This window comes from Gavia stellata, chromosome 5 (genome assembly GCF_030936135.1).
Source record: "Gavia stellata isolate bGavSte3 chromosome 5, bGavSte3.hap2, whole genome shotgun sequence".
In the NCBI taxonomy this organism is placed as follows: domain Eukaryota; kingdom Metazoa; phylum Chordata; class Aves; order Gaviiformes; family Gaviidae; genus Gavia; species Gavia stellata.
This window is the reverse complement of record NC_082598.1, coordinates 65,189,315-65,210,554: the sequence shown is the minus strand read 5'-3', so window position 1 is coordinate 65,210,554 and position 21,240 is coordinate 65,189,315. Positions and strand designations below refer to the sequence as shown.

Sequence of the window (21,240 nt, the reverse complement as noted above, 5' to 3'; positions counted from 1 at the left end):
AACAACCTCTTGTAAAGGAGGAGCAAACCCTGAGTCTCAGCATTGTAGAGGCTGCCAAGTGCCCAGGCAGAGCACTGTGCCCTGTCCCAGAGCTGTCTGATGGGCACCTTTGCCCCAGGAGGCTTGCAAAGACACCTTGCACCCTCCTGACGCTCCCAGCAAGGCATGAGCTCCAGGGGAGCCTTCCCACCCATGACCAGGGCTCACCAAGCCTCAGGGAACACAAGACCCCACAATCTCAGTAAAAATTACTCCCTCCTCTCCCATACCTCTCTTGCCCTGCCTGAAAACTCAGCCATTTACCCCAGCAGCAGAGGGCACAAGCCACCACCTGCCTCACGCAGTGGCTGGTCACCCCTTCCCCACTTCTGTAGCCACCTTGCTCCTTGACCCTCACGGGTCCATACACTGTCTGCTCCCATTTGCACTTCTTTTACGGAATTGCAGCCCAGGCACTGACTGGAAGACTCTGCCTCTTGCAATTCAACTGACACCCACTGCAGCACAACAGCATCGAATCTGGCTGCAGCAAGAACAGCTTTTGGCTTAAATCTGAGAACAGTACGTCTCAGAAGGACCAGAGGAAAGCAGAGAAACCTGAGCTCACCTTCCACATCAAGGACTATTTTCCCCATCCTAAGATCTTGCCTCTACTTCCCCTCACCAGTCCTGACACAAGCCCCTTCCCCATTTGCACATGCCTTCGTTAACTGAACCAGACACCAGCTTTCAGCAGGCTGATCACTGTGTCCCAAATGAATGTTGCATTTTGGTTGCAACCCAGCACAAGTCCACCACTTGCAGGAAGAAGGAGAGGCAGCCCTTTGGAAATTTCTTACACCTCAAGCACCAAAAGCCAGGCCAAACATGAATATAATTACTGTTCCCTTTAGAAAAAGGCTCAGCCCCATGCCTGTCCGTTGAGCACAGGTGCTTCTCAACGTGGGCCGCTTTCAAAGCACTGCTGTTCTCCTAGCTAGCTGGGTAGAACTAGCTCATTAAGCAACGCTTCTCATTTGGAGATGGAGCCAGAAAACCGCGTGCAAGGCAGTGTGCTGGTGGGGGGTGCACGAGGAGAGACGATGAGCTGCAAGGGAAGCGGCGATACCTGGCTGTGAGAGGCAATGCCAACACCTCCTTGCCAACGCCGTCCACGTCCACCACCAGTGCCAGCTCGTATCTCTTCACGGTGTTGGAACACAGGGTGACCTGGCGGAAGAGAAGACCATCAAATACTTCATCGCTCCCAAAAGCCATCGTCCATGTGTGGTGTCCTCCGGTTCTCCTTCCACAGTAAGGAAAGGGAGGATTTTGCCCTAATTCTTCTGCTGGTCCATGTACAGAGCACAGGCTCTGCGAGTAATAAAAGTCTTCTGACAAGATCTGCTCTGTTAAATACACCGTGCAGTTATCAGGGTATATGCAAGCTAAATTAAAGCACAATTAGACTAATGCTCTACTCACCACTGTATTAAAATTAAGGGACCAGTTTGTAATCTCGACTAGAATAGCATAAATCCAGAGGAAATCTGCTGACTTGAACAGAATGAGTTCAGCTTTACAGGGGGAAGCTGAGAGCAAAACGTGGCCCAGCAGATGCTGTGCAGTTCACGGCTGCCAGAGCTTTTGCAGTCCCCCTTGGGGATCGCTGCAGTGAATACAGCTCCTCCTGCTCAACAGGACAGGAGAAATTAGACTGGGAAGAAAGGCAAACTGCTTTATCCAATGACATCTCTCTTTTTAACAGCCACCTTCTGTCCTCATCCTTCCTCTGCCCACTGTAAATCCAAGAGATCGCTCTAAGCAGCTCTCAAAAACACAGGAGTGGCTTCTGTACCTGACTATACGGTACAAGACCTTCCGCTCAGGATTTTGGAAACAAAACGGTGCTCCTTCTGAAACGTCCCAGAGTAACCCAGCCAACAAAAGCCTAACACTAATGCATATATCTTACTCGCGTTATGCTGGCAGCACTAAAGCCCTCTCATGCATCAGTGAAGCTTCAGCTCCACCTGCTGAAGCACGTATGGCCGGACTCTTTTCCATACCTGGATATCCACGACCCCCTGGGAGCGGATGGTCCCTCTGCACGGCATGATGGTAAATTCGGTTGGCTTCACAAGACCTTGGGCTCCCCTTCTCCAGTATGAGTGAGTGTTGTCCGACAAAGGAACAAAACTGGTAACACTGGGCTCTCCCGAGCCGTCCCCAGGAATGCGAAGGTTGAAGGTCATGGGCACCAAGGAGGTGTTAGTGAGGCGACACGACAAGGTGCGAGGAAAGCCTAGGAAATGACACAAATATGAATTTACACCCCAGTTATCCCCCTGAGTCCTGGTGTGAATATCCTGTTAGGATAAAACTGTGCCTGGAGTTCAGCTCTTTTCAATCTGAACCACAGCTAGTTGAGAAGCTAAGCAAGGAATTCATCGTCACTTAAGCTCTCTTTTATGCTGATCACAGAGATTGTTTCCTTGGCAATGCCCACTCTTAGCGATGCCGAACACCAGAATTTTGTCTCTCTTTACCTGAGGAGCGCTCTCACATGCCCCAAAACCAGCATCAGTTATTTCTCACTTATGAGCGTACATCCAGACAGACCATTTTTTCTGAAAATTCAGTCCGTAACATTCCCTGTTAACTCCACGAACACTCCCACAGTTTTCAATATGTAAAAGCAGTGTATTGTCATCGAGGAGAAGCTCCAGTAAAAGAAAGGATGGATGCAATTGGCTACTACAGCACGATGCAAAGCACTCTAATGCAGTTTCTCTAGGCAGCATCCTCAAGGCATCTCCTGTTTGGGGGCAATCAGACTCAGCTCGTGACAACCTGCAGCCCACTTCACAGGAGGCAAGCCTGATGCTTGCTTAGAAATTAGCAGGAACCGTGTCTCACCTTACCTAACAAACAGGGACATCGCATGCATGTTGCACACTGGCTTTGGTTACTGCCGCAAGGGTTTACGTCACTTTACCTTTGACACTTGCTTTCCATAATGGAAAAGCAGTGATACAACCACACCTGGTGGGGATGTGCTGCAGAGACAGGACATCAGCCCACAGCCTGCTCTGGAGTGGACATCTGCCTTGGATGGCCAGCTCTGTGAGAAGGAGACATCTCCCATGGCCTGCTTACCAAGCGTTACTTGAACACAGGTGGGGAGGAAAACCAACTGCAGACACAGCAGGTAGTTCATCCATGCCCATCGACAGTGACCACTGCCCACCTCCAGCAACTACTCCAGCAGGGAGGCAGGAGGCGCACAGAAAGGACAAACACAGACTTCACAGTCCCAAAGGAGACCGAAGTCTCCAGATGCAGACAACAGTCAGCAGCAGAGCTAAAAGAAGCAAAAATACAGTAGCTGCCTTCAGCTCAAAAGGCCTTATTAACGAAATCAGATTAAGTAGGATGAAGCTCCTATTACATAACCATATTTCTGCCTGCTGCGTTTCTGGTTTTATTTATTCAAAAGGAAATAAAGAAATAGCAGAGTGGTGATGTAGGGAGGGGAGGAAGCAGCTCAGGAAAGGTAATGAGTTTTCTTAGAAAGTCCATGAACAGCATGAAAACACAGAGGCATCCTGGGTGCAGAATGATAATGGCCCTTCAATCACAATTGATTTCACAATTCAACTTTAGAACATCTCAGTACAAAGCCTTTTGTGAGACGGAGGTGGAGAACGAGAATCTGCACTTTAATGGAGATGCTCTGGACGCTCAGCCACTGGCTCCATCAGCAGACCTGGGCTTTTGGCAGGGAAGGAGAAGGAGCCCAGATCTCGGAGGACATCAGTGCCCGATGCCGAGCTATTGCTTGGGCATATTACCTGGGAGGTGAGAATGAGGTGCCCTCACAGCACTAATCAACAGCTCACACTGAAGGTCAGGTGGGGGAAATGGTGTCCTCCCCTTGCAACACGCACATTGACCCAGAGCAGCTACAGGCTAGCATGTGGCTTCAACTCCCTTCTCCTGCAGTCCCATCCCCTGGGCCCTTCTGGCACAAGGACTTTCACAGCCATTCTGCTGCCAAGCATTGGGAGGTTGGGGCTGAACAGACTATAAGGGACACCAGAAAACACTGACTTTCTGTTCCTTTGGTCCTACCTGACCTCATGATGGCACAACACTGCCTAAGCCACCAGCAGCCCTGGTTTTAACACCTCGAAGGCTGCTACGGAGGAACACAAGTGACAGGTGCTCTTCTGTTCAAGTGCTCTGTTTGGTGATGCACAGACCTCTCAACCTATGCTCCAAGCCCAGGGAACACTCACCGAAGGAGACGTCACCAAAGCGGAGGGAAGGTACGTTGAAATGAAAAGTCGGTCCGATGACACAGCCCCTGTGAGGACAAAGACAGGCAGAGGAGGCATTGGTTTGGTTAAAGAGAAATGCAAAGTGTTCGGCTTTCGTTACTGCTCGGAGGGATAAAAGCTGGTCTCAGAACCACAGCGGGTTTCAAATCAACCCGTCGCCTTTCTGCTCAGCACAGCATCCATGTGGACAGGAGACAGCCAAAGCAAAGTGGTCAGCAGCTGATAGCTGCTGATGTGCCTTAGGGCACCATGTCAGGCAGGGTATGCCCCCAAGTTGCTGCTGGCCTGATGAAGGACCCTGAACAAGTGATGGCTCCGTGCCTCAGTTTCCACATCTGTAACATGATGACACAGAGGTCTCCACACAAAAGTGGACCCATTGTACTAGCTTTGCCAGCTGCAGGTTCTCTGCTTTGGTATTTCTTTGCTGGAACTGGTATTCCCATGGAGTATATGAACATCTTGTCCTCAGATCATCTTGACCCATGCAATCATGAGGCATGCAGGATTTGGAGGCATGATGCCAGGGGAGCTCCCAGACACCCACTGGCCACAACAACAGCAGCAACAGTTCTACACAGCGGACAGCTGAATCTTGGGGGAAAGGATCAGCTTGTCACCAGTGCACCAGCTGACACATCCAAGAGCAACACACGTCTCCAACCACCGAACACGGGTGTCCTGAACCCACCACACCTCCTCACCTGTCCTTAAATTCAGCAGCCAGGCTCCAAACTCCAAAACTCACCAAAATCCCCTGAAATCAGCACTTGGAGCTGCACAACAGCCATTAATTTATTTCATGGTTGATGCCAATCAATGCCAGCTCTGCCTCTTAGTTAAAAATCAAGGACCACAGTGAACGCTGCCTTCTAGTTTTAGTCACAGGACTGCCACTGGCTCTGTTCGGCACATGAACAGACCCCAGCATCCCGCAGGAGGGACCTGCGTTCGTCTGTGGTGTCCCATTTCCAGCATCCCTGTCTAAACACCAAAGAAACAAGCATTCAGGACCTTGTAAGGTTGGGTTCCTTCCCAAGAAGAATCACCTATGGTTTGGGCATCTTCTGATTGCATAGCCAAAAAGCACTCAAAAACTGACTTTCAGGAGTTTCAATCCAATACTAATTCTCGATTCTTGGAGCTGAAGCAGCTCCTGAGACTAAGTCAGGGAGCAAATCCCTGATGATGATGATGAAGTTCCCTCTCCAAGGACCTCACATAACCAGACCTAACTGCCCAAGCCCTAACACCTTGCTTTGGACACAGCAAAGGGAGCAGGCATGCTTTCCGTCACAGCACTTGCCACGAGACGATGGAAAACTACCTCCAAACCAACCATGACTGGGGATCACACTGGGAAACTGCCAAGGATGAGCCTTGCCAGGCAAGCGGAGAAATGACTGCCATTTCTGCTGAGTGCGCCGTATCTGTGCTCAGGGAAGTTAAACCTGAATGACTGCCCAGAAGGCTCGAGCAAGGAGCCAACCCAGAACCCTGTGCACCACAGCTGATAACAGTACAGCTTGCAAAAAAATGCAGGAAAAAGCAGTGGTTTTGGCAACTACCGCGTTTTACAGGAGCATTAGATAATGCACTTGTGAAGGGAGATCAGGGTCCTTGCAGAGCACGAAGGATAACGCAAGGTGGGAGAGGAACCACTTCAACACTCATCCCCATTCCTTCCTTCCTTTGCAGCCCAGTCTCCCACCAGCCAGCTCGCCTCCATTCAAAAGAGCTGGGAGTTTTTCTCCATGGAGGACTAAATCCAGTGCTTCAAACTTCCCGACGAGGGAGGCTCAGCTTGACCTGGTGGATGGACATCTCAAAGGCCTTTGAAAACAAACAGCTTGAGCTACGGGTCTGGAGAATGAGAGATAAGGACTGGATAGGGATCCCTGAAACTAAGGCAAGGCAGAAGTCAAGGACGCAGATGACATCTCAGAGCAGAGTGGACTGCAATGGGAATTACTGCTGAGGGACAGCTGTACTGGAGCAGGTGGGCATGCTGGGGTACCCTCAGATGGGCTGCATAGGAGCCACCACCTAGAAAGGAGGAATACAAGGATAGGGAAGAAATAAATAAAAAAGGACCAGCAATCCTCTTTCACTGAGACATAAGGTCTGCACCGAGCTCAGGGCTGTGCTGGCAGAACAGGGCAGAGTGGCCACAGAGAAGGGGAGGACGTGCTGGGCACTGGCAGCCAGGGCACCAGTGGGGAAAAAAGGACCACTTCAACCAGCCCCAAAGCTCCAGAGCACCCAGCATCAGCTTCCCTGCCTACACCACATGAGCCCACCAGCTCGTGGTTAAGACTTGCTGGGACAAGTTCGCATGCTGCTGTGGTCCTGAGAAATGAGCTTTGCCTCTCCTTTTTTTCCCCTTCTCCCTTCTTGCTCGGTGAGGATTCTCTTTTGCAATGGCACTAGCCCAGGGGATGATGCCCAAGTCCTTGTGACAGTACTTGCTGCAGAGCTTCCTGTCTCCTGCATCAGCACGTTTCTGGCTGCAGAAAGGAGGTACCGTAGCACTCGCTGCACAAGAGCCGGGAGGACAGCTTGTCCCAACGCATTAGCATGAGAGATGATGTTGATGCTGCTGCTACCCATTTTGTATGGAATGTTAACAGAGGATTTTAAAAACACTGCTTCTGGCTGCAGAATCACCCAGGCTGGCCCCTCTCCAAAGCCCTCTTGGCCCTGCTGGGTGTTCAGGGGGACATCCCAGACCATCTACTGCCCAAAGCTGATACCATCACACTGTCTGCCATGGCCCAAGGGGGAATGAGCTACCTGTAGCAAGGAGTCACTTCAGCTCCTGGGTACCGGGACAGGGCAGCAGGCATCTCCACACCTTTCCCGTACGGCCTCCAGTCAAACTTTTTTCCAGCACGGGCAGTCACTTAAAGCCCCACCGTCCTCACACAGAGATGTCAAAGGGTCACAAAAGGAATCTGCTGCTGCCAAATTCTGGGCAAACAGTGTCCTAGAAAGTCACAGAGCCACCCTGGCTCAACCATGAAGGCAAAGCTGCTTCCCAGAGGAACCCAAGACTTGGAAAGTTAAACTGCGTATTGAGAGCAGAGGAGGCATGGTCACAGGTGGCCAGCAGCTCAAGGGAGGTGATCCTGCCCCTCTACTCGGCTCTGGTGAGACCCCACCTGCAGGACTGGGTCCAGCTCTGGAGTCCTCAGCACAGGAAAGACGTGGACCTGTTGAGGCAGGTCCAGAGGAGGGACACGAAAACTATCAGAGCGATGCAACACCTCCCCTATGAGGAAAGGCTGAGAGAGTTGGGGTTGGTCAGCCTGGAGAAGAGAAGGCTCCAGGGAGACCTTCTTGCAGCCTTTTAATACTTAAAGGGGGCTTATAAGAAAGACTGGGACAGACTTTTTAGCAGGGCCTGTAGCAATAGGACAAGGGGTAATGGCTTTAAACTGAAAGAGGGTAGATTTAGACTAGACATAAGGAAGAAATATTTTACAATGAGGGTGGTGAGGCACTGGCACAGGTTGCCCAGAGAGGTGGTAGATGGAAACATTCAAGGTCAGGCTGGACGGGGCTCTGAACAACCTGGTCTACTTGAAGATGTCCCTGCTCACTGCAGGGGGGTTGGACTAGATGACCTTTAAAGGTCCCTTCCAACACAAACCATTCTATGATTTCCTCTCGTAGACAATTATACTTTCTTGGCTGCTGCAATTGCAAGGTTCAAACTGGAGTCAAGGTTAAAAAGTCTTGGCTCTTAGTGGGGGGGTGCTAGGATCTGAGCCAAGACAAAGACCTTAGACAACCCCTTTTTTCTCTGCTCCATCATCAAATGAGGTAGGGGGGAGCTGATTACCCAGAGAGAGCTACAGATGTGCCCACCAAGCTCCTATAACCCTCCTCACCTGATAGTCAAGGTCACAGGCTCAGGGGATCCATTCACACTGAACTTGAATTCTTCTGTGAACTGCCCCAGGATGGTGGAACTGAAGGAGATCCGGATGACCTGGAGCCCGTCCGGCAAAACGGTGCCCTCCCGGGGCAGAAAGGTGAAGCAGGAGCCCAGAGCTGTAGCTGGAGGGACCAACCGGAAGAAAGCATCGATGGCTCCTTTGTTAAACAGGACCGCCTGCAGCAGCAAGAAAGCAAAATGGAAATACATAAGGAATCTTCCTTTCTTACACAAGGCTGACTTGTTTTCCCATTAAACAAGTAACATCTGTAAAAAGACAGAAGATGCCGTGTGCTGCTGCTTGGCAGAAGCCAAAGAATATGCAACAGGACAAGTTCTGCCTTTGGGTTTTTACATGCAAAGCAGTGATAACTTCATCTAAACAGAGTCACGCTGGGTTTACTCTACTGATACAGAGCAGTCCACTCTGACTTGCAGTGCAGAGGACCTGCTCAGCATCAGCGAGTTGATTCAGACCTGTCCCTAAGAGCAACGAAGGGCGGTTACTAGTGGGTCATCACACAACTGCTTCTGCTCCTGATGAGCCTGGTCCTGCCAAGGGCAGAACATGGGCAGCTTCCATTGCAGCCAACAAGTTCACTGCATGTAGAAGACCCCTCAGGCTAGCACTATAACCAACTTCAGAAGCACTCCCCAACTCTGCTACTGTATAGAAGTTAGGTTTCTCTTCTTTCTTCTTTAAGGTGATACTTTCTTAGTCTTTGCTCCAACAGACATGTCAGGAAAGAATGAGCGTGACGTGCATAGCAGCTCCATCTATTCCAAAGAAGTTCTCTTTCCTAAATATACACAGCCATCATCTAAGATTTTACCATTATTGGACTAAACTGCAAATTTAGAACCAAGCCATATTTTGTTGAATGCTCGAGAGATCTACTGCCTCGAACAAGTAACACAATCCCGCAGCGTTTGTTGAAATTCAGCTCTTTTCATGTTGGGCGAGAAATGCCCACATCTGCCTGTGAGTACCGGCACGCTGTCCATCACCAACAAACCTACCCAAAGCAAAGCTGTAGTTTCTGATTGCTGCAGGGTGAAATCCTGCCATTTCCGTGGACTTAGCTATCTGCTTTCAATTTCTTTTCCCTATTTTTTGTCCTTGCAAAACCTGTCAGAAAAACTGAGACAGAAGCATAGAAACATCCTTTGTTTTTCAACTTTGCAGCTGCTGCTGAAAATATGCATGTATTCAAAGTCCACAATGGTAACTTGAACACTACTCTCGCCTCTTGTGTGTTTTACACCTTCGTTACAAATTGCACTTAGGGATCCGACGCTGAGCTGAGGTTTACCTCCAGTCTAGCTGCTTAGCAAAGCACTAACAGCTTCATCTACTTCATCACATTTTCTCAAGTAATGAAAATCATAAATTGATAGAGAGAGAATCAATAAAGTATCAGCATTAAAAATGCACAGAGCACACAATATTTCCGTAAGAAAACACCTTAATGTGTCCTTCCCTGCCATAGTCAAGGTTTTGAAAGTGTCTGGCATGATGTATTGCCTCGTCTTCTACCTCTTTCACTTGCTCTATCTTTTTTTTTGCAGAAGACTTGACACCATTGGGGGGAGGCAAATATATAGAAAGTGCCTTTGCTTCATTTCCAGAAATGCTTTGCTCTTCATAGAGCCAGAGGTGCACCAAGCCCGAAGTGTGGTGAGGGGCTCGTCAGCGAGGGGAAGCACTCCCAATTTCTTTCCTAGGGACAGCTCTGAGCCAGGAGGCTGGACGGCTTTCCTCCGACTCCCAGGAATCGGTAGGATGCACTTAACTGAAAACTCCTTGCAAGGGACTTGAGTTCAAACACAGTAAATTTGTTCCAGCTGCTTTTTAAGAGCCAGAGTGCAAAGGTGCTTTGCATCTAGGGCTGAAACAAAAGCCTCTGAATACTTATCTTTTTGACCCAGTGCTGCTTTCATGTGTCAAGGGGGGTTTTTTTGCATGAAGCCTCCCAGCTGATCTCAAATGGACGTTGCCAAAAAGCAGGGACTAGGGCTTCACAAAAATATACACCTTTCAGACCCCACCAAAAGTATCCAGATTCTGTGAAACCCCCCAAACTTGACTAGTATGTCAAATATTCCCTGCTCACAACTGCCTCAGTTGCCAGGAATCCCCCAGGTCCACGAGGCTCAGCGTTGCCCCGGGAGCCGTGAGGATCCAGCCCAACCCCTGCAAACCCCTCCTGCTCACCTCATAGCTGTGGGCTGATCCAATGAAAACCTTCCCGATGTCCAGCTGGTCAAAGTTGAAGCGGAGCCGGGGCCCTATGCCTTCACCTTTGATGCGCAGGGGCAGCCTGGCCTCTCGGCCTGGGGAGAGATTGCCATTTCAGTACAGTAATTCCCTCTGTTGCCCTGGATTTTCCAGCCTGCCTCAATGCTAGTCCCTGACTCCACGATGGATGGGACCAGCTCTAGATGCTCCAGGGAGAAGATACGGGACCCTTCTCCTCCCTCAGGACATATGCCCTTGGGCTGGTTTCTAATTTAGTGATCAGTTTGCACCCTGAAAACGGGATGCTGAGTTTAAAACACGATCTCTGAATTTCTTCCCACACACTTAGATGAGCTTTGAAATCCATGCAGTGAAGGCACAAAGCTCACAAAACAGAACTGAAGATAAAAATCTGCCATCTATACTGATGCAATCAGAGACAACAGCACAGGAGCCGAGAAGTACGAGCCCAAGCAAGGCGAAGCTCCCTGCTAACGGCCATACGCACATCAACAGTAACCGCTCCCAGAAGAAGACTTGACAGCACTTCCGTTAAGACAGGATGGGCATAAAGCTTGTCTAGCGGACTGCTCGGATTCCGATTCCCAGGGAGGACGTTCACCCTGCTCAGTACAGCAAGGCCTGTGCAACGCTACCCGTATGCACCATAGACTCCGAGCCACGAGGTGACAATTCCCACGCAGGGAGAGAAGCACAGGCTGGCCAGAAGTGGTCTTTTCGCAGACACCCCGCACTCAGCGGGGCTCAGTCACCTGAGGTCTGACAGCATCTGGGGAGCGGGAGGTGATCCAGGATCTGTGAGCACATTTGTAACTCAGCTCCTGCTGCCTCAGGCGTCTGATGATGCATCCGTGTAATAAAGATTCATCTTGGAAGTATATGGTCTATAGGGGCTTAGTGCTCGTCCACGAAAGCTGTTCTGCTGTGTCATTCTTTGGCCTTTCCAGGCACCTTGCAGCAGAGCAAATGCTGGCAAACCCATGGCATGAAAGCTTATCCCTTCACTGCCTTGGTTGGTCTGGGATCAGTGATCCAAGCTTGTAGCCAGGCATCGCGAGGGCTGGCCTTGGACAGGAGATCACCTGGAAACCGCAGGGACAGCGGGCATGTGCCAGCCCTGACCTGCTGACCACCCACCCTTCCCAGCAACTACATAAGAACCGAGGGGGCTGGAAGACTATTTGTGCCTCACCTTCACCATGGGTAACAGAAGCAGGAGAAAGGAGCTGTACCTGAGATTTCACAGTAGACCGCTTGTTGATACACTCTAGCTTCTCGGGGTTTAAAGATCACCTTGATTTCAGCCGAAGAATTTGGCCAGACATCTCCCTCCTAAAACAGAAGCGGACAGAAAACCATTTATCTTTAAACGTTACATGTCTTGTTTTCAAGCACAGCCCTGTAGCCTATATTTAGAGCATCAGTGAAGAGCAAGGAGCAAGCAACACTTGCCAACAACATTTATAAAAGAGTCTGGAAGCAGTTGCAAAAAACTGTCCCAAGTCCCTTACCTTTACTGGCACCCGGGAGAGGCATTTTGTTAAATTAGGGCTACAACGAAGCAACCCAACTGGCAAACAAATTCCAGCGAATCAAGCAGGATTTCTTCAGAGGTACCAGCCAGTCTAAGGAAAAGGGACCTGGCTACACTTCATGTCTGTACATCATTACATGGAGTACCAGCACGCAGTACTGTGGGCAGCCAGACTTCTGCACCTCACCTTAATGCACTTCAGGAGCTCAAGGCGGGGTTGAGCTAGTTCTGGAGTCATACTCCAACTGTAACGAAGCAGGAGCCCTGGGACACACTCCAAAATCAACTCTAATGCATCGCACGATGCCCTTCAGGCTCAGCTCATCAGCTCCCACTCTACAATACTCCTACTGCTCTGACACAGTCTCTTGGTCACACCATGCTGCTGTCAGCTACAGTGGTGTGAAACTGCAGTTGTGCTGACATTGCTGGCTCTCAGCCTTCGATGGGCTAAAGGAGTAACCAAGAAGAGAACACGATCCCCTTCCTTGGTTAAAAAAAATAAAATTAGTTTCACCTATTTTAAAAAAAGAAGAGGTTGGGCTTATTCTAGGGTTCACTCCAAGATGAGAAGGGATTTTGCACTGCTCAGACAGCAGGCATTCTTCGTCTCAGACCATGCAAATACTCAGAATCAGAGCTCTGGTTGATTGAAGGGCATGGGGTTTTGCTTGCAGAAACAGAAAAGCAAAGATTTTTCTGTACCTATGTGCCATACAACTCAAAAAAACCCTGCCAGTCTTGTGTCCAGGCTCACAGATGCCATTGGAAGGGAGATTCAGACATGGTGTAAGTCCAGGTTATACAAAGGGATTGGTGTTTCCATGACTAAACTTGGGCTGAATTTGGCCTCCTTTCCACACAGGACCATTTCATTCTTCAGGTCAATATGTGAACTGACAATGCTCTAATACCCTTTGTTACTGCCCATACAGTATGCGTCAGGTGTGCCCTTACATATAATAATCAATACCTCTGAGCACTCTAAGAACACTTATTTATAGCCCTTGCAGTAGCTCAGCTTTAGGCAGGCTCTCACTGCCTGTCAGGAGCCCGCAGTTCAGAAGTGGTTTTTGTAACAAGCTCTCCCAGCCTCACCAGAAACCTGACCTTTTCTCTCGGCACGTCAAGGCAGCTGATGCAGGGGTCTGCCAAGTGACCTCATTCAGGGAGGAGCAGGAGGAGGAGGAGGGGAGGTTCTCAGCTACAGCTTACCATCGGCTCAATGGTGAAGATATCATCGGAGAAAAGCATGGAGTCTCCTTGCACCTTTGCCCTCTGGTTCCGGAAGGTGCGGGAGAGAAGGGAAAGGCGTTCTCGGAGAGTGGGGTCCACTGTGCACTCCTTGAGGAAGCAATCCGTCTTGACCTCTTCCTGCCTCTGCAGCCTGCGACACAGCCTGCGGCCACGGGGAGAGACAAACCAAACAGATAATTCAATAAGCAACATATTTGCAGAGACTGCCGGGTAAGTGCAGGGGCAGCAATGCACTCGGGGAGGAACAGCAGCACCAGCAGCAGCTCAGCAAGGGGCTGACCCCGAGCCATGGGGTCCCAAATGGATCAGATGATCACTTGTTGCTCCCTGGCGTGGCAGGTAGTTTTACTCCACACTCACAAGTTAAGAAGAGGTTTTGGAAAGCTAGCAGCCCTCAAGAGAGCCTCCTGGCTCAAAGCCACTGCCACAACTGATGGAGAATCCACCAACCTCAACTGCCTTTTCCCACCATAGAGCTGCTCGGGGGAGGCAGATAAAGATCAAGGAGCACCCACTGCAGGGCTTCACTGGCAAGGGGAGAAGCACCTGGGGTTCAGCTGCAGGTTACGAGCATCACTCTTTTTCCTTCCTTTTTGGACCAGCGGGGATAAGCAAACAATGCCTGCTCCCAGTTCCCTATACTGCCTTCCACCAGGGGATCCCTGCTTCTCTGACAGCAGGACAGTGGCCTTAGAGCTATGACCATCCCTAAGACTTCCAAGTAAGGAAGAACAAAATGTCCTGCTCAGACTCTAAGACAGAAACTGGCACGAGATCAAATGTAATTGGAAAAAAAGAAAAAAAAATCCGGTTGAAGTCTACTGTGGGGAAACCTGGTTGCTTCTGAGGGGAAAGAGGAACACTCAGGGTCCAGGCTGAGACAGGCAGCTGGGAAGAGATGGTAAAGGAATGGGCCAGGGAAGTACCAAGAGAAGGTCAGGAGGTTTCCTTTCAACACACTGAGCTTGCACAGAAGTCACACACTGTGTCATTAAAAAGAGAGAACAGTGGAAAACGAGTTTTGGCCTTCAAGGCATTTCTGACCTAATTACGTTGCACTTTATTTGCTCAGAGGCCCTTAGAAAGTGCTCCACTTTAAGGCAGTTTCCTGATCAGCTATGGGTTCACACTAACTCCTATATACCTACATCCATCCAAGTCTGAAAAGTCACACAAGGATTCCCTAAATCACCCAAGCTTTGAAGTGTCATTTCCAATTCACCCCCCCAGGCTGCAAGTGTTTCTCTGCTGCCTGAAATGGGAATTTCAAAGCTTGAGCAAAGACACACTTTCAAGAGCCTGACCCATCTCTCACCACCATGAAGACACGGGTGGCTGAAGCCCAAATGCACTTCCAGGTCCTGTGCTGCCCTACCTTCCCTGCACAACCCTCCACCTCCAAACTCTCCCCAGCCTCAAAGGAAGGGCACAAATAGCTCCTTGTGCTGGAAACCAGGGCAGCGTGAGGCAATTAACACCCTACAGCAGGGTGGCCTCAACTTTCACCCTACCCTGCACATTGCTGGAAAAGGAGCCTGCCACCTTATCAAAGCTGGAGTGGAAGAAACTGCAGTGACTATCGTAATAGTTATGGTATCTGCAGCTACATTACGTCCCAGGTAACGAGTGCTGACACTTTCCTCAGCCTCATGGACCCTCTGTAGCCCAGGGATGTCTGGACCTCAGTGCTTTGTGCTCCCACAAACCACCAATTTGCTATCCAGTCATTGCAACCAACCTTTCCTCTCCAAAACATCTTCCTCAGCTGGAGTATGGGTGGAACTGGAATGGGAAGTGCTGAGCTCCAGTACCCTGAAACTCAGTGACACGCACCCTGATGCTGGGGATGGTTTACTTGTCCTAAACCATTCAAAAGCACCAACACCCCTGAGCCCACACGTCAGTTTTACCCTTGGGCAGCGTATCTTATGGAAGCGAATCTTTCAAACGCACCTCAGCTTCCGCTGATCCTCCTCTTCCTGTGTAGCAAAAGCCTTCCACTGGAAGTGGGCTATGATTTCACTCCGATTGTGGATGACCACGGATCCGTGGTTTGACAGCGAGAGGTAAGTCTTCTCAACTGCCAAGGAGTTCCTGTCTAGCCTGATGTTGACATCTCCAGCTGCTCCATAAAGGCTCGTGTGGGTATCTTCACCTGCAACAAAGCAAAGGGCAGTCTTTGCTCACCTCACTTGCTGATGGAAGTACCAGGAAGAGAGCAAACCACAGGTAACAGAAGAAACCGTTACAGCTTTTAGCTGTATTAGCAGTTCCACGGATCAGCACATTTATCTCATCCTGAGAGCTGCCTGTGTACAGCACAAGGATGTCCTGGACACCATCTAAACCACCTTATTTCTGGGTGTGTTTGTAGAGGTTTATCCCCAAGGTGACACCATTTACAGTGAGATTTTTCAGACGTGCCCAGGTGGCCTTTGGGTTGCCATCCCACTCAGGTCACGGGGAATTCTGCATCAAAGTCATTCAGGTGACTCTGAGGAGTCCCACCACAGTCATAGCTTGACCAGGGTCTCCTGCAGGCACACCACCAGTGGTGGGTCTCTCCTGAGGATCCCTTGTGGCTGGCAAGCAAAGATGCCTGGGGGCATGTGGGCAGAAAAGGGAGGTTCAGAGGAACAAGTGAAGGGACAGCCCACCGCAGGATGGCACGCAGAAGAGAACTTCACTGTGTTGTAGAAGCAGTACCCTCACTTGCTGTTTGTGAAGATATGTCAAAATGAGACTGGTAGGGCACGGTCCACACCAGCCCGCCCATTACAGTCCTGCAAGCCCATTTCTTCAGCCTGGATCCTGTTGCTTATGCCTGAGGGTGCAAGTCTACGCTGCATATTCCCAAGCTATTCAACGACCAGAGCGAGGACATCTTTGCTTTCCACCTCAGAACAAGCTGAAGAGGAGAGAGCCTTGCCTGTGCACATCAACTGATTAATGGCTGGAGTCTTGCTGGGGTACCTGCCAGCATTTCACCCTCCAGAACAGACTCCCACCAAAGGCTCCCTCATTCCCAGAGCTTTCAAACCTTCATTCTTCCCAACCAAGGAACTCCTGGGAGTCAACCGAGCTCAAACGTCACTACCAAGCCCACTCTTCCTGTTGTGGGTGAGTGTTTCCCAGGTGAGATGCAAACAGCAAACATCAGACATGCTCTCCAGAAATGGCATTTCTAGGGAGTGGTGCTTAAAGCCTCCGAGCCAGCCCCAACTGACAAGCGCAGCAACCCGGCCATGGCCTGGAGGGCATCCCTCTGCAAAGGCACAGCCTTCTCCTCACTGCAGGGCTTACAGCAAGGCAGCCAGTGGATGGACCTGCCTTTAAAAGGCTGCCATGCCACACCACAAGGGGAGAGCTGGACTGACTCCTTCAATCCTAAGCCAGGCAACGCAGCAGAATCACATTCATTCTGGGAGCCGGGTTGGGGAATGAGGCAAGACTCGCCCTTAAAACAGTAGATCTCTACGGTCAGTCATTCATGTCTGCACATGGAGAATTCAGCCTTCATGCCTGTACAATCCTCAATTTCTTTGCTCTTAAGGGAGTCTGGAGTGGCAGGGATTTGTGGCCAGAGCTGAGTTACGTTGGGAGAACACCAGCAATGTTTCCAAGGACTGGACAATCTGCCTCCTAGAATGGACAATTTAGCATATAAAAATCACTGAACTTCAGAAGAGTTACAGAGACGGCCATGCTTTATAAGCATTACCTTTCCCCTGCGCTGAATCCTCGGCATACATTGGCAAGCAGATGAGCCAGGACCCAAGAAATGGGAGACAGGCACAGTGCTTCGAGCATGCACAACTCAGGTTTATGGAAACACAAGCTAATCCTCCACAACGATCAAGACAAACTACTACAAAATAAACACCATGAAAACTGTCACCTCACTGTCTAAACCCATGGCCACATAGGTCTTGAAGTATTGGGTATAGTTCTGATCTCAAAAACACTAGCTGAAGCATTTGAAATTAATAGAGAAGGGCAGAAAGTACGATTAAAAGTATGGAGCAGCTTCTATATGAAGACTGAACAGATTTCTCGGTTGAGGAATCCGTATGGGAGATAGATGGGAGAGGTTTGTAAAAGCACGAATGGCCCGGGAAATGTGAATAAGGAAAGACTTGTCATGATTTGTCACAAAACAGGAACCTGAGGGCCTGAAATAATCTTATTGGTCAGAAATTACACAAAAGTACTAGTACTTTTCCAGGGAAAAGTTAGTACTTTTCCAGTACTCTTTGTCAGTAAGAACAAGAGTCAAAGAAAGATCTAGCCCTCGGAATACCCTATAGATTCTCTAGATGCATACAAATGAGGCACTTTTTTGTGCTTCTCTACCCAAAATTTCAGTAGTTCTTTCAAGAAAGCGCTACCCATCCCATGAGCTTCTCAGAGTGAGCATAAACCATTCTCTGGGAATATGTCATTAACTGACAAATATTGAACAAAGCTGTGACAACTCATAAAGCCACAAAGAGCATTTGGAAGATAAAGGAGCATTTTTGTAACTCCTACAAACTCGAGACAACTAAAATGTTCACTGCTGGGCTAAAGCATCACACTATCACCTGGATTAGGACATCATGCTCCCCAGGACCAACAGTCAGGAATAGGGACAAAACAAACCTCTCTTTCAAGCAAGAGAAAACGCACACCAAATGCATACATGCAACCGAGAAAGCGTCTCGTTCAGCATCACGAGATACCTCTGCTGAACCAAGGCCGACAGAAGCATTTTAACATGTCGCACCTTTTTCTTGAGTTTTCCCCACTTACTCTTAAAGTGACTTACAAAGCTGACGGTATTTCTGTGGCCTGATCTTGGCTTCTCGTACCCTAGCATACATTTCACACCTATCTCGGGAGGCACTGAGCACTTCCTGCCAAATCCCAAGAGCCCTCAACTCCTGGCTACTTTAGTCCTGATGTTGGGAAGCATGGGCTGTAGATGGGTAGAGGGCAACATGGAAAAAAAGGTCTGTGGCAAGACGATGGAGAAGCAGTACATGGGACAGAGGTGTGTAAGAGACAGCAGGCACTGGAGAGAGTCTGACAGAGACATGTGTTCCCCACATTATGCTTCAAACATAGCGTTGTCATGGACTAAAACTTCATGTGTGCATACGCATGCTGCAATGGAGAGTCGAGGTTTCTCTCTCCTCCACTCAGCAACTCCCAGAAAAACAGCATTCCAAAATCTCATTCCCATTCAAGGGGATCTACTTTAACAACCCCCTCAACACCAACTACTCTTCACTTTTATCCAAGGTAAAGCTGGGGCAGGGCAGGTACACCTGGACAGGGAATTGAGGTGGCTGGGACAACGGGGAAGGATGGCAGAAGACTGTCACGAGAAGGTGCTGGGTGCAGAACACCATGCTGACACCAGGCTCCCCCAGCGAGGGACCAGTGCACAGGACATACAGAACAAGGACAGGCTCAGCCTCTGCCCCTTATCTGTTCACTTCTAAGCACTGAAACATGCAGAGGTTTTGGAAGAAAATGTTTTAGAAGTTGCCCACAAAGCAAACTTAACATTATTCTGCTTAGAAAGGGCTCTGCTTTGAAGGACGCAGAGAGCGTGCACCACGCAGCGCCCAGCACTTACCTGTGTCGTAGTGAACTACCAAGGACCTGGAATGGTGCCCCGTCTTCAGTGGGTGAAACTCCACTGTCACTTGCATGGCATCACCAATCCCAAGAGTCCCGACGGAGGGATCGACAGAGAAAGGGCTGCAAGGCAAAGAGAGCTATCAGGACTATTGCGGGAGATTTGGGGACTGTGTTCCTTTGGCAGTCTAGTTCCCTTCAGCTCACTTGCGCAAGCAAGGAGCAAACAAACCACAGCCAGCAGAAGACAAACACAACATACAGGATCAGAAACAGAGCGACTGACTCCCGATTCTGCAGAGATCCAGCCCTCAGAAGATCCCATGGCATAAAATGACCTCATCTCCCCCATGCTCTGCATCCGATTCTCTGCAGCCTCAGGAGTCCAACTGCTAGCAATACCATCAGAAAACGGCTTGTGAAGAGCACAGAAATGGTAACAGCTATTCGCATGCACAACCTGATGCTGATTTCCTCAGGAATCTGTCTTTTCCTGCCACCCAGAAACCTCACCTCAAGAGATGCAAATGTGAAGGCAATACCTGTTTCAATGAGATCACAGCCTAGAAATCAGACAGAGAATAAAAGTCTTTTTGAAGACCTGGGACTAGTTATGGTTCAATTTGCAGAATCCTTTTTTTTTTTACCTTGAAAGCATCCTGGTTTAGCCTAAGAAAGTGCGAGTTTTATCGGCATTTCAATGAAAGCTGCTCCAAGAAGAAAAGAACAACAGGAAAAATCTGAATGCAAATGCAGACTGGAGTGATACCACAGCATGGAAACAAAACACAAAAGGAGTATCCCATTTACAGCCTGAACAATTAAATCCCTAGCGAAATGAAGCACCATTAACAGGAGCATAGCAAGGCGAGTTTAACAGGAGGTCTTCTCTCTGTTCACAAGCAATGCAATCTGGGACTCCGGGTTGTACTCCAAGCTCGGTAACTGTTTGCCTGGCCCACCAGACAGTCTGTGCAATGTCTTGGAAATAATTATGAAAATGTGTTGGCATACTGTGGATTTAAGATGAGCAGTTATGATTTGTCACCAGGTAAACAGCTCTTGGCTGATAGAAACAAAACTCGATGCTTCAATGCTTAGGGCTAAGTCAGATAAAACATGCTTCTGCACAACGGCAGCTGCGCTTCATGGCTCTTGTACAGCCACACTTAGAAAACAAAAGTTACTGGGTTTAGTGCTTTGCTGGTGGTCAATTTGTCACCTTAAAACCACGTTCTGGAGAGTTTTACCATGATTAGAGGACACAATGCGCACACCAAAATAATGAGAACAACTGGAGCCATGCGCCAGCTGAACTTTGCTCACCTAAGTAGTGACAGCTGATGACATTGCACTCAATAGAGCAGTTGGCAAGGACACTGCAAAAACATGCCTGACTTTACTGGGTATTTAGTTTGGTGGTGACAACTAGATCTGGACAGCCCCAAGGAAAACTGTACACCGATTTGCAAGTTCCTGCCTATGTATTCTCCACAGCGATAAGCAGCAGCCTGCTGAAATAGCATCCTGGAAGCCTGCTTAAATAGCTTTGCCAGGCTTTGGTGGAAGCTCCTCTTGGACCCTCACGTTTCACAGGACAAAAGTAAGAAGTCTTCTTTCGAGCCCTGCTTTCCTGGGGAAGAAATTGAGGCTACTCAGGTGCACCAAGTCAGACAGCGGGTCTTTGCTGCATTCTTGACCTCAGCTCCTACACCGAGACCTCTGGGACCAAACAACTCTCAGCTCATTATCAACCAACTGAACTGGTTTCCTTGCAGATGCGGTGTCAAAAACGCATTACCCTCTCCAATTCAGCAAACCCCAAAACGGGTGACTGCCTTCTGAGACCAAAAGGAACAGCACAGGCTGACTGCAACACCATTCACATCAGGCATTTGATAGGGGACCACCGGAATACCCTGTGCTTGTGGCCTCCCAGAGCACGGGTGTACTTGGCTGAGAGTGGTATGCAACCATTTCAGAAGGTACTTACCACCAGCAGGTTGCAAGCTAGCTACTAACATTCTAGCACTCTCCAGGAAACCTAGGAGAGATAAAGCTCTAGGAGAAAATGCCCCCAACCCCTGCACCACAGAGTTGCTGCATTTTTTGCCTGTGCCCTCAGTAGCATTCTGCTTGGGGGCTGTAGTGCAGTCTTGAAGCCCGTGTCTGCTCGTCTCCACTTAAGAGCTCATTCTACATAAGAATATTTGCTCCCAGGGACCAGACCAAACCTACCGGAAAACAAAGTTCCTGGACCATACAGTGTTACTGTCAGGACCTCAGTACCCTCAGCTCTGAT

The 21,240-nt window shown here is 49.4% G+C and overlaps 1 protein-coding gene across 1 annotated transcript in view; it reads right to left on the bottom strand.

Moving 5' to 3' along the window:
* Positions 1-483: 483 nt before the first annotated feature.
* LOC132317161 (hydrocephalus-inducing protein homolog) overlaps positions 484-21,240 on the bottom strand; it is a 35,283-nt gene continuing 14,526 nt past the window's right edge. Inside the window, exons 6-15 of the mRNA XM_059818242.1 lie at positions 18,937-19,061; positions 15,267-15,468; positions 13,272-13,455; positions 11,755-11,854; positions 10,478-10,596; positions 8,216-8,439; positions 4,281-4,348; positions 2,049-2,284; positions 1,109-1,209; positions 484-523 (exon numbers count right to left, since the gene is read on the bottom strand). Coding sequence (XP_059674225.1) covers positions 484-523; positions 1,109-1,209; positions 2,049-2,284; positions 4,281-4,348; positions 8,216-8,439; positions 10,478-10,596; positions 11,755-11,854; positions 13,272-13,455; positions 15,267-15,468; positions 18,937-19,061 — 1,399 coding nt within the window. The remainder of the gene's footprint in view (positions 524-1,108; positions 1,210-2,048; positions 2,285-4,280; positions 4,349-8,215; positions 8,440-10,477; positions 10,597-11,754; positions 11,855-13,271; positions 13,456-15,266; positions 15,469-18,936; positions 19,062-21,240) is intronic.